The sequence below is a fragment of the Aphidius gifuensis genome, linkage group LG1, assembly GCF_014905175.1.
Source record: "Aphidius gifuensis isolate YNYX2018 linkage group LG1, ASM1490517v1, whole genome shotgun sequence".
Classification (NCBI taxonomy): Eukaryota; Metazoa; Arthropoda; class Insecta; order Hymenoptera; family Braconidae; genus Aphidius; species Aphidius gifuensis.
The window spans coordinates 31053246-31066698 of record NC_057788.1 but is presented as its reverse complement, the minus strand read 5'-3'; the positions used below and the strand labels follow the sequence as shown (position 1 = coordinate 31066698).

Sequence of the window (13453 nt, the reverse complement as noted above, 5' to 3'; positions counted from 1 at the left end):
TGAGTTTCCATAAATTAAGGCACATTTATATTGATAATTAATTTACCCAACTCAACCTGAAAGCTGTTTCCGTTTGGCGCCAAATAATTATAAATGGCGGCTTTTTGAGGCGTTTGTTATTTTTATAAGACGTAAAAAGTGGTGAAAAGACGCACACAAGTCGTTGTTCTTTTGATGGTGTCAATTGTCATTTGTCAAAAAAGACAATTGAACAGTAAATATTATTGTGATAATCAAATACATAATTTACAATTTAATATAAAAAAAGAGTAACAAAAAGACTGAATAATTTTACAACAAACATTTACTCCAATAAAAAATAATTACATCTTAATTTTTTCAATTAAGAGTACATGAAAATGGTTGGAAAAATGCCACAACGTAAAATGGTTGTAAAAAAACGTGGTATGTATTTATTATTAATTAATTTGTTGACTATTTATGTTTGTAATATTAATAAAAATATTTAATTGTCAAGATGGACGTGAGGAAGAAGTCCATTACGATAAAATTACATCAAGAATCCAAAAATTGTGTTATGGATTGGACATGGAGCATCTTGATCCAGTAAGTAAATATTATTGTTGTTAAATAATCAAATGAATTGTTATTGTTATTGTTTATTTATTTTGTGCTTTTTTTTTGTTATTTAAAGCCATCAATAACATTCAGAGTTGTTAGTGGATTGTATTCTGGTGTAACAACAGTTGAACTTGATAATTTAGCTGCTGAAACAGCAGCAACAATGACAACAGTACATGCTGATTATGCAATATTAGCAGCAAGAATAGCTGTATCAAATCTTCACAAAGAAACTAAAAAATGTTTTAGTGAAGTTATGAATGATCTTCATAATATGGTTGATCCAATAACAAAAGTATCAATGCCAATAATAAGTAAACATCATATTGATATTATTAAAAAACATGCAAGTCGTTTAGATTCAGCAATAATATATGATCGTGATTTTAATTATAATTATTTTGGTTTTAAAACATTGGAAAAAAGTTATTTATTAAAACTACATGGTAAAGTTGCTGAACGTCCACAACATATGTTAATGAGAGTTGCTGTTGGTATACATGAAGAAGATGTTGATAGTGCTATTGAAACATATAATTATTTATCAGAAAAATTTTTTACTCATGCATCACCAACACTATTCTCAGCATGTACACCAAGACAACAAATGTCAAGTTGTTTTTTACTATCAATGACTGAAGATAGTATTAATGGTATTTATGATACATTAAAAAGATGTGCATTAATTAGTAAATCAGCTGGTGGTATTGGCCTAAGTGTACATTGTATAAGAGCTAAAGGTACACGTATTGCTGGTACAAATGGTGAATCAAATGGTCTTGTACCAATGTTACGTGTTTATAATAATACAGCACGTTATGTTGATCAAGGTGGTAATAAAAGACCAGGTGCATTTGCAATATATGTTGAACCATGGCATGCTGATATATTTGAATTTTTAGATTTACGTAAAAATACTGGTAAAGAAGAGCATAGAGCACGTGAATTATTTTATGGACTATGGATACCAGATTTATTTATGAAACGTGTATTAAATAATGATGTATGGTCATTAATGTGTCCACATGAATGTCCTGGTTTAGCTGATTGTTGGGGTGAAAAATTTGAAGAATTATATTGTAAATATGAAGATGAAAAACGTTATAAACGTCAAATACCAGCACGTGAATTATGGTCATCAATATTAATGTCACAAGTTGAAACTGGTACACCATATATGCTATATAAAGATCATTGTAATCGTAAATCAAATCAAAAAAATTTAGGTACAATATATAGTAGTAATTTATGTACTGAAATAATTGAATATTCAAGTCCAGATGAAGTTGCTGTTTGTAATTTAGCATCAATTGCTGTTAATATGTTTGTTGATACAAATAAAAAAATATTTGATTTTGAAAAATTAAAAACAGTTGTTAAAATTGCAACTAAAAATCTTGATAAAGTTATTGATATTAATTATTATCCAATACCAGAAGCTGAACGTTCAAATCGTAAACACAGACCAATTGGTATTGGTGTACAAGGTCTTGCTGATGCATTTTTATTAATGCGTTATCCATTTGACAGTGAAGAAGCACAAAAATTAAATATACAAATATTTGAAACACTTTATTATGGTGCACTAGAGGCATCATGTGAATTGGCTAAAGAAAAAGGTACATATGAATCATACACCCACAATGGTGGTTGTCCAGTTAGTAAGGGAATATTGCAGTTTGACATGTGGAGTGTTAAACCAACAAGTTTATGGGATTGGTCATTGTTGAAAGAGAACATTGCAAAATATGGTGTTAGAAATTCATTGTTACTTGCACCAATGCCAACAGCATCAACAGCACAAATACTTGGTAATAATGAATCAATTGAACCATACACAAGTAATATTTATTCACGTCGTGTATTATCTGGTGAATTTCAAATTGTAAATCCACATTTATTGAAGGATTTATCTGATCGTGATTTATGGGATGATGATATGAAAAATGAAATAATTGGTAATAATGGATCAATACAAAATATTGATCGTATACCAGATGATTTAAAAGCATTATATAAAACCGTATGGGAAATATCACAAAGAACAATTATTAAAATGGCTGCTGATCGTGGTGCATTTATTGATCAATCACAATCATTAAATATACACATGGCTAAACCAACAACTGAAAAATTAACATCAATGCATTTTTATGCTTGGGAAGCTGGTTTAAAAACTGGTATGTACTATTTACGTACAAAACCAGCAGCAAATGCATTACAATTTACTGTTGATAAAACAAGATTAAGAGCATCAAGACCAGCTGATGAATCATTAAATAGATCAATTAATAATCGTTCATTAAATGCATCAATTAATGCATCAATGAATGCATTGATGGTTGATGAAGATGATGAAGATCCAGTACTTGTTTGTTCACGTGAAAATGGTGAAGCTTGTATGGCATGCAGTGGTTAATTTTTATTTTTATATTTTTTCATTTATAAATTTATTATCAATGTCACAAATGACTTTAAACTAAATAATCAATTAATAAAATTAAAAAACAATGTAATTGTAATTTTCTAAATAAATTTCATACCATATTTTTCTTTTTTTTTTGTATCAAATTTAACAATAAAAAATAATTTCTTTAAAAAAAAAAATAAACATTGTTTTGTGTTTTTTTCCTTGTTGTTTTATTATAAATAAATTACTTGTTTTTTTTTTTATATTTTATTTTATTTATAATTTTATTCTCATCAATACAAAATAACGTGAATAACACATGAGAAATTACTGACTAGCGATTGAGTGAGATTTATCAATATTCTGATTTCGTTTTTCTTTTGTTCCTTTAATTGTTTATTTATTATTAATTATATTATTTTTTTTTTTAGTTTATTTATAAATAATATCGTGGGCAAACGCCGATGCAATATGATTATTAAATTTTATACGTATATTATTATTTACTGATGTTTTTAGTTATAATTAATTAAATTGAATTTGAAAGTTTTTATAAAGATGATAATGACATTTTTATTATTACCAAAATTTTAATTGCAGCATTGTTATTGCATACAATATTATTTAAAAATTTTCTTTTACTTTTTCCATATTAACTTAATTATCGACATTTATAATTACAATAATTAGATGATAGCAATGTTTTTATTTTTTTTTTTAAATATAATCTATTCAACATTTAAGTTGTTTGATACGAAATTTTTAAATTTATTTTTTTATTATTAAACATATATACTAAATCAATATTGTGTCAACAAGGAAATACAAGATATAAATTTTTAATAATCCATTTTAAATAAAACAAAATAATAAAATCGACAAAACAATTTTATATCAAGCGCATTATTTTTCATGTAAAAACTTTTGCCATACGTGCCCCTTTTTCTTTCTATTATTTTTCCATTAAACTTTCAAACATTTTATTACTTTTTTTAAATCTTTACCAAGCAATATTAATAAACCACAACCTTTATGCATCAATATTTTCTAAAATTATTATTATTAATATTAATTATTAATTATTCACAACAATAAACAATGTCGTGATAAACATCCAAATAATTCAAGTGACTCTGTGCCTTTATTTATGATTAATTTTATCGTTTTTATTCGCAAAAAAATTTCACAGTGCAATAAAAAATAAATAATAAATCAACTGTGTACATAATTATTATTATTTTTTAAATTTTTTTTTAGTATTATTACTCCTCCGCCTTGTGTTGTTTTTTTTTTACTTTATAAATTAATTATAGAATAAAAATTGATGAAAATTATAATTTATATCAATTTTATTATTAATGAGTATTTATTTATGGCGGGGAGGGTTTGGATACAAATGGAATAGTACAAGATATCATTAAAATCATAAATATATATTTTTTATCTTTATAATTTCTTCTTTTTTTTTGCCCCTGTGTTTTGACAATTAAATTTTTTTTTTTGCAATTAAGCAATGCGTTATGATTATTACAATCAATATAACAAATATTTTTAAATGATCTTCATTGTTTTTTTTTTTTTTTGCTATCGTCAGTGCGTTATTACAATAATGGGAGATAATAAAAAAAGAAAAAATAAATTTATGATTTAATTATGAATATATTGTTGACCCATTATTATTTTTTTTGTAATTATTTCGATTGATTTTAATGAATATTAAAAACACATTGGGCCATTTAACAAGAGTGCAAAATTTCATGCTAATTCTCTTGATAATTATTATGTTTTTTGTTTGTTTTTATATAATTTTTATAAATCTGTTTTAATTATATTAATTATATAAATAATAGAATAATCTTTTAGATTTATTTACTCTTCTTTCGCTGCTTCAACTTTTTTACCAAGTGGAATTGCAGCCTTGACTCTGTAATAAATAATTAATAATTTAAATTAATTTCTGCAATTTAATTTTTATTAATAAATAATAGTAAAAATAATTATTCATACTTTGCAGTGAGTTCATTAATTTTAGCTTGAACTAAAGCAAGATTTTGATCAATTTGAACTTTATTTGTTTCATAAACCTTGGGAAGTGTAAAAAGTGCAACAACTCCTGTATAAAAAGATAATAAACAAAATAATTAATAAATAATTATAGCTAATAATGTTTATAAATAAAATTGTATTATTATTATTATTTTACCAATAATGATAAGAGTCATTCCATTGAACCAAGATCCAACATAGGTCAAGCACCACAAAACAACACCAAATTTAAGTGAGTCAATAAAATCTTCAATGAGAAATAGTCGACGAAGTTCAGAAACAGCAGCATTAACATGTACTACAGCAACATCAGCAACTTGATGTACTTTATCAGCAGATACTGTCAAATCAATATCAAGAATATCTCTGTAATTTAAATGAAAAATTATTAATACACCAATTGTTATTGTTGAATAATTAACTCTATAAATTTATATAAATTAAAAAACAAACTTGAAAGGATGTCCATCAGATGTTTTTTGAACAGCTTGCATAACAGTTTTGTAAATACGATATCCAAATGTCAATGTAAGACTGAGAAGGGCAGTATATGAAAATACACTGATCAAACTAAAGTAGGCCAGAGACAAAAGAATTCCCAGTATTCCACCAAATACGATTCCAGTCTCTTCAGGTCGACGCCAGTAAATAAGACCAGCAACTGTAATTAATTTAAAAAAAAAAACAATATTAATAATTTATCATTAAACATTACATGTTAATTATTTTATATAAAATGATGATGATGATATTGATGATGGTTAAGATAATAAATAGTAATTATACTATTTAACGACAACAAAAATTGAGACGTTGATTTTTGTTATAAACATATTTAAAAAATAATATTATACTTGGATATTATCAATTAAATATTAAATATTATTTGTAATTTTATAATAAGCGTTATTTTATATTTTTTTCTACATAATTTATATTTTATCTGCATCGTGTCAATGATTATGTTGACCATATGTTTGCGTGGCAGTATTTAAAATTCAACCTTGATCCTCACCTTGATCATACTCATACACAACTATTGGTAATAGCTTTTATTCAATAATACAAATGATTTATTGTAATAAATCATAGCCAATATAATTATTATTTTATCATAAATATATATCAATTATTTTTCTTTTGAAATCGAAAATTAACATATACTTTTTTGACATATTTTTTAATATTTTCATTTATAATTTTGATAAATAAATAAACGTCAATTATTCATTATAAACACAAGTAATTAAAAGAGAAAAACACCTGTGTCTGCAAATGATAAGCCAAGTGTAAATAAAATTTTTACTAATTTCTCTATGCATTTAAAGATAAAATATAAAAAAAAAATTTAATAAATTAGAAAGTAGTACACATAGTACTTGTTCAATATTCAAAAATAAAAAAAAATCCCTTTCTCCATTTTTTGTATTAAAAAAAAAAAAAAAAATGCACCAAGTAAAAATGATAAAAATGCATTTATAAAACGCACATACAAAATAATAAAATATAATAAAAAAAATGAAGCATATGTTTCATTGAAAAACCAAAAATGAATTGAGTAAAAAATAATCAAACAAACTCACCAGGACCATAGTCAGGAAGGTCCTCTTCATCGTAATTTCGTCTAATTTTATCTTTTCTCACCATTGTATTAATTAAGTTAAGCAAAATAAAAAAAAAATTGAATAAAATAGTAACCGGCTATTATTGATTGATCAGTGATGATGTGTTATTAAAATGATGTCCATATGACAACTGACACAACTCGATAGCAAAATAAAAATGATATATAAAATTAATATGAATATATGTCGAGTTGGTTGGTGAATCAAGTAACCAAGTAAGCAAGTAACTAAGTAAGTATGTAAAAAAGCTAAACCAGTGAAGAAAGAAGCAAGTGGAAGCAAGACAACAGTCAACAAGGCACGTCGTAGTATTGTGGGATCCAATCGGGATCCAATCGGGACTTGTTGTTGGAGAGTTTAAATATTATTATGATGATGTAGGTGAGTATACGTATATACGTTTATTTCAAGTTGACGTGGGTAAGACTGAGTAAGATTATTATACCAAGTGAGATAAATTATAATGATAATAATATGGGTGAGTTGGAGCAGACCTTGGAAGTGGTTGGAGCTTGGCTGGGCAATACTGATATATATATTTATATAAATATTGTCTGGTTAAATTAATTATTAACAAAAAAAGCTATTTAAATTAGAAACTAATATTATCATCAAAAATTTATTCAATTATTTATAAAAATATCAATTTTAATTTTAAATTTAAAAAAAAAAAAAATGCAAATATTTTCTTTTCTCTTTAAACTGCATTGAATAAATAATAAATTATTATTTTTTTATATTTTTTTTTTTGCTGATGTGGAGCTAAAAAGTTCATTTTTTTTATTTTGATTTCTCTGAGCTTTATAGAGGGCGCTGTGTATTTTTAAAAAATTTCGATTTTTATTAAAAAATGACATTGTAATTTGTTTGAATAATTAATTTAATTTTAATTTATTTAAAATATATACATTTAAATTGACAAATTTTTATGTCAATAAAATGAAAATATATTAAGTATGCAAAACCATGTTAATTATTTGCTAGAATGCACATTTTAATTTGCAAAAATTGAATAAATATTTGAGGGAAAAAAAAGCAAGTCTCAATGTAAAAATAAAAAAAAAAAATAAATGTTGAGATAAAATTGGAAAAAGAGATGAAAAGAGGTAGCCACTTTAATACACTTTACGTAATACTGGTGAGCTATCATTGGTTACCAAAAATAAACGTCAAGACCTTTGTCAAAAATCACAATTTAATTTTAATCATCATTGATGAAAAAAAAGAAAAATAATCAAAAGAAACAATAAAATAAATTTTCGATTAAATAATAAAATTCAATAGTTGAAAAGATTAACTATCAGTAAAAAAAAAAAAGAAAGAAATGAATAATACAACAGCTTTTTGTTCATCAATTTGATAAACAAATTTTTAATTATTACTTGATAATATAAAAATAGCTAAAGCAATATCAACCATTTAAATTTAACTCAAGAGTCAATCATTATTATTATCATCATAAAATATACACACAGACATACAAAGACATGCATTAGAAAAAGATTGACCCACTTGAGTTGGTTGCCATCAGCCAAATTATTGTCTCAACTTAAATTTATCTTAATTTCCAAATTTGGATCAAGCAAATGTTCACCTCTTTTACCCATCATTTATTTTTTTATAGCTATTTAAAAATTGTTCTACATATTTTTGTTGATTGATTTGTTGATTCCATTCAATTTTATTATTTAATTCAAATAATAATCCAATGTCTATTGGTACATACTTACTTTCTTCTTTTGTCCATTTGGTTTCCCAAATATTAACAAGTGCCTCGAGCAAATTCATTGTAAAAAAAAATTATTTTTTTACTATCACAATACACACATCCACTCACTGTTCTATTTTTTTTTTTTTTAAATGAATTTATTTGTGTTGAAGTAACTTTGACAATGAAAAGAAAGAATTTAATTATTTTTATGACTATTGTCACGTATCGTGATGATCACTGTTATCAGTTATCATCAAAAAAAAAAAATGATTATAGCTTTTATTGCTGATACAACACTCACAAATAATTCGTGCTTTTTTTTTAAATATAAATTCACACAAGACACTTGTTTCAAATAACGAAATTAAGAAAAGACAAGAAAGACCAAGTTGAATAAAAGTCAAGTGACTGATGATATTATAAAATAATGTTTTAAAAATTCTACACTTGTTGTTGGCATTAAACCAGTTGAAGTTCTGGCTAGCCAACCAATGAATCAACGAATCAACGAATCAACCAACCAACAAACCTGGCTCAAAGTTTATATTTAGTCACAAAAATACAAACTTTGTCTGTGTCTATCTTTTATATATTCAAATAATTGAAAATATTCTAATTATCATCACCACCACCATCCCCATCATCATCATCATCATCATCAACTTAATAAAACTATATTAATTTTTTAAAATAATCTTACCTCTTGGATTCAGTCGTTCTGGATTAAACCATGCATCTGTAAACAAACAAAGTAGTTTTAAAAAAAACAATAAATATATTTCAAACAATAAAAAATATACATGTCAAATAATCCCCATCAGATTATCATAATTGCCTAAATGATTCATGAATATTTTTCCATTTTACATGACAAATAAAATGAATTTTCGTTGAAAGAAAATTAATGATATATCGTGTACAACAAACTATAGCATATAATAATAATAAAAATAATAATAAACTAGTCACGCAGTTGCTAATAATTATTGTATGATATTGTACAGAGTGTCCACAACATGTTTGAGAGTGGAAAACCACAAACAACAACAATTTGATACCAAACACAGCCAACAAAATCATGTAAAAAAAAAAAAATTATAATTTTACATTTTTTTTCTTTATCTTTTTACTCCCTCGGTACTTTTAGTTGGAAATAATATTTTAAAAAATTATAAATAATATGTCATACACGATTGTAAATGTGGTGGTTGTGTATAATTTATTAGGGGGCATAAAATAATATTGATTTCGCGCCCTACCCCACTGGAAAATAAACTGTGCTGGCTGACTGGTTACAACTTATGTCTGTCTCTACATGAAATATTATTTTTAACATTATTAATAACTAAAAAAAAAAAATATTACCATTAATATAATATATTTTACTTCAAGTTACAAAGTCTCAAGTTTAAATAGATATATTTTTTTTTATTATCTCATTGATTTTAATGATTGATAAGAAAAAAAAAAAAAAAAACACTTGTTCAGAGTTCATGATTCTATTGTAAAATTATATAACCATTTGATTGTAAAGAAAAAAAAAAAAAAGCTAGTTATTTAGAATGATAATGAATAAATAAATAAAATGATAAAATTTGAAAAAAAAATTAATATCTTACGAGGATCCAGAATATTCCAGAAACAAGGATTATTTCCAGCTGTACATTTGTTGCTTGATTTGTTAATATCATTTTTAGTTGGCATTGGACAAGCCATTGTATCTGTATCCATTGTTAATAAATTATTGAAATGATTAATTTTCTAATTAAAGCAAAATAAACACTGACATTCAATGTTAATTATCAAACAATAAATTATCAATTTTACCAATTGATTATTAAACTTGTTACTTTAAATTAACACTTGTTCTTTTTAGTCACAAGCTCTTTTTATATATTTATTATGATATCATTGATGATGCAAGATAAATAAATAAATATATTATTGATAAATCATTGATACCCAAAAAAAGTTTTGATTATAATTATTTGATGTGAAAAAAAATATTATCCGTATGACACGTTCACGTCAAACTCGAAAACTGAAAGCTGTTATCGATCCAGTATGTAATGTTAACACATATATACAAATATTAAACTAATGTACATTGTCAAATGCATATATTGTATTTGGATGTGGTAGTTGATACATGGACAAGTTTAAATAGAGGATAGATAAGACGAATGGAAGGGCGCCGACTCGGTACAATTATATTGTCATTGTGTGAACTTGTTTCATGCGCATGTCCTGTTATATTACTTGTCTTCTTGATGATTATTATTTTATCATCATCATCATCATCATGATTAATATTAACATGGTCATCTGACAACATTTTTTAATCGGTATTTATTTACGCATGAATTTTTATTTTTTTTTATGTAGATTTATCAAATTTATTTTATTCGTTGTGATTAACATCAACGACATCATCATCATCATCAACATTATTATGATATTTTTTAATTATTTTTATTTCATTTGAACTTTGGCATTAGCAGGTTGTTAATTTTGATAATATGCTGTATTTTATTTTATTGTTTAATTCAATTTTTTGTAAATTTGTTTTGTAATATTTATTACGAGTATTTTGTCATGCATTACTGAAATCAATAGATGTGTTATTATATCAGGTAGATGAACATGAACTTGTGCATTACATGATATTATCCAACTCGAACATTTCATCATCATTTTTTTATTTTTTTTATATAATGTTATTTTTATATTTTGTCTAGTAATTAGAGCTTATCGAAAAATTGATAAAAACGAAAAATAGAAATAAATAAATCTTTATATTTTTAATTAATTAATATTTTTAAAAAATATTATACTGATTATTTTGACGGTCATTAGAGCTTATCAGAAAGTTAAATATAAAAATATAAAAAAACTTGAAGCAAAGTAGGTATTAGTAAAAAATAAAGTTAAAATTTTTTTTTAAAAAAAAAAAGAAACCATTATATAAATTTAATTTCTATTTAAAAATAAATAAAAAAAAAAAAAGATAATGATGATGATGTTGATGATGACAATTGTACAAATTACTAAATGTCTATATTTGCACGTTAATTTGTGAGTGAGGTGTTGCTGTATCTGGGCGGAAGTTGTTACAATATTAATAGATTAAAATAACGCTCGACTAAGTAAGTCTCAATTATGCTAATAATTATTTGGCAAAAGTATAATTGTCAATGATAAATCAATAACTTGGCTAAATTAAAAAAGTATTTTTTTTTTTTTTTTTGTTAGATATAAAAAGGATAAGGTGGTATCCCCTTTTCAGTCGCCACGCCCAATAAAACTATGATTCATTTGCAAATAATATATGGAAAAAAAAAACACACACACAACTTACCAAGTTTCATGTTGGAAAATATTTTACTTGGTGCTATTTCTTCATCAATTAAATTAGCAGATTCAATTTTTTTAGTAAATAATTGTGGCTGTTGATTAATTTTTGGCATCTGGCATACTGGTGCTACTTTGACTGGTGATGATTCAATTTCAGATTCAAATTCTTCATCAGCACTGTCATTGGCCTGAATGTCATTATCATGTTTTTCAATAATATCATCATCATTATTATTATCATCATCATCATCAATATTGTCATTATCAATGTCATTATTATGATGTTCTTTATTATAATCATTGTGATTTGATGTAAATAAATTGTTATCATTTGATGGCACTGGTGGTAATGGTTTTGTTGGTGCAATAAAATCATTACTAATTAAATCACCAGATGATACAAATGATGGTGTTGTTGTTGTTGCTTGTATTGGTTTTAATATATCATTTGGTGATGAATCTAATATTGATGCATCAAGAAGATTTCTTTCCAGTTTCTCAGTTGCAGCTTCAACGAGTGTCATTGGATCAATATTACCAGTATCAACTAAATTAACACCATCATTACCACTTACAACATGTTCAAATTGTTCAAAATCATCAATTGAATCAGACTCACGTTTTATTTCCATATTTTTAGCTGTTATTTTATCAACGTCCATGATGTCTCTGTTATCCATTTTATTTTTTTACTTTTTACTTCTATAAATTAATTAACAATAAAATCAATATTTAATTTATTTAATTTATTTATTTATTTATTCATACCTTTATTACGCAGAAGATGAATTTTTCTTTTGTACAATGGCCTGACTGAATCTGCTGATTTATTTTTTCTTAATGACCAACACAAAGTTTGGCTTTCACTTCCTTTCTTCAATAGATAGATTTTTTTATTTTCAGATTGCTGATACCTGAAACGTCACAAAGTGTATTAGTCACCACAATAAAAATAAAAATAATGATAATAATTATTCTGGGATATTTTTTTTTTTTTCAACATCACCACCGTCATGGAAAATATAAAATGAAAAAAAATAAAGAAAAAAGAAAAATACAGATGACGATGATGATGATGGACATGTATATTTAATATTTGTATAAAAATAATTGAATATTATTGATTTATCAAGAGATTAACAATTGATAATGTAAAATAATTTTAATTTTTATTAATTTGAGTAATGAGTGTGTGTTATACCTATATAACCTGAGTCTTTTTTTTTTTTTTTTATCACCTGCTTTGCCTGTCAGTGGTCACTAAACAATAAAGTTAACCACTACACAGCTTGGATAGTGTTGGATAGTTTTTCATATGTACATGTATATTATTATCAAACAAGAGTGTATTTGTGTGTTGCGTTTTATCATCTATCTCTTTCTTGCATCAAAAAAAATACGCACCCTCAAACAAACAAGTTGTTTCATTTATTTTTTTTCCTTTCTTTTTTTATCTCCTCAACACTGAGTTGAGGTTTAAATAGATTATTGTTTGTTTATTTTAGTATTTTAAAATACAATTTAAATTATAATATTTATGTATTTTATGTTTATTAAATTGAGATAAATAAATAATAATAAATAATTTCTGAATGCCAAGATGCCGGCTTAAAGGCTTTGTTTACATGAAACTGCGACCTTCTAAATTTTCTCTCTCTCTCATCTTCAAGATTATCCTTTCGCCTTGATTTTTTTATTTTTTTTTTTCAAGGATCCTTTTGCAGC

General features: G+C 24.8%; 2 protein-coding genes across 9 annotated transcripts; one reads left to right on the top strand and one right to left on the bottom strand.

Moving 5' to 3' along the window:
- The first annotated feature begins 121 nt into the window (after positions 1-121).
- Positions 122-3195, top strand: LOC122860416 (ribonucleoside-diphosphate reductase large subunit). Its single transcript, XM_044164213.1, has 3 exons — positions 122-405; positions 479-567; positions 656-3195. The coding sequence occupies exons 1-3, from the start codon at positions 354-356 to the stop codon at positions 2999-3001; spliced, it is 2487 nt and encodes an 828-aa protein (XP_044020148.1). The 5' UTR covers positions 122-353; the 3' UTR covers positions 3002-3195.
- Positions 3196-3894: 699 nt separating this feature from the next.
- Positions 3895-13356, bottom strand: LOC122860417 (reticulon-1-A). 8 transcript variants are annotated; one of them, XM_044164218.1, is made up of 9 exons: positions 12930-13060; positions 12497-12642; positions 12348-12430; positions 11733-12275; positions 9075-9110; positions 5492-5699; positions 5196-5404; positions 5000-5105; positions 3895-4916 (listed from the first exon to the last, which is right to left on the bottom strand). In XM_044164218.1, exons 3-9 carry the CDS (start codon positions 12406-12408, stop codon positions 4862-4864), a joined length of 1218 nt encoding a protein of 405 aa, XP_044020153.1. In that variant the 5' UTR covers positions 12409-12430; positions 12497-12642; positions 12930-13060; the 3' UTR covers positions 3895-4861. The 8 variants fall into 8 exon arrangements, with proteins under 8 accessions (XP_044020153.1, XP_044020150.1, XP_044020149.1 ...); XM_044164215.1 differs by having other exon boundaries at positions 11733-12430; positions 12930-13356; XM_044164214.1 differs by lacking the exon at positions 12930-13060 and adding an exon at positions 13133-13283 and having other exon boundaries at positions 11733-12430.
- Between the last annotated feature and the right edge of the window lie 97 nt (positions 13357-13453).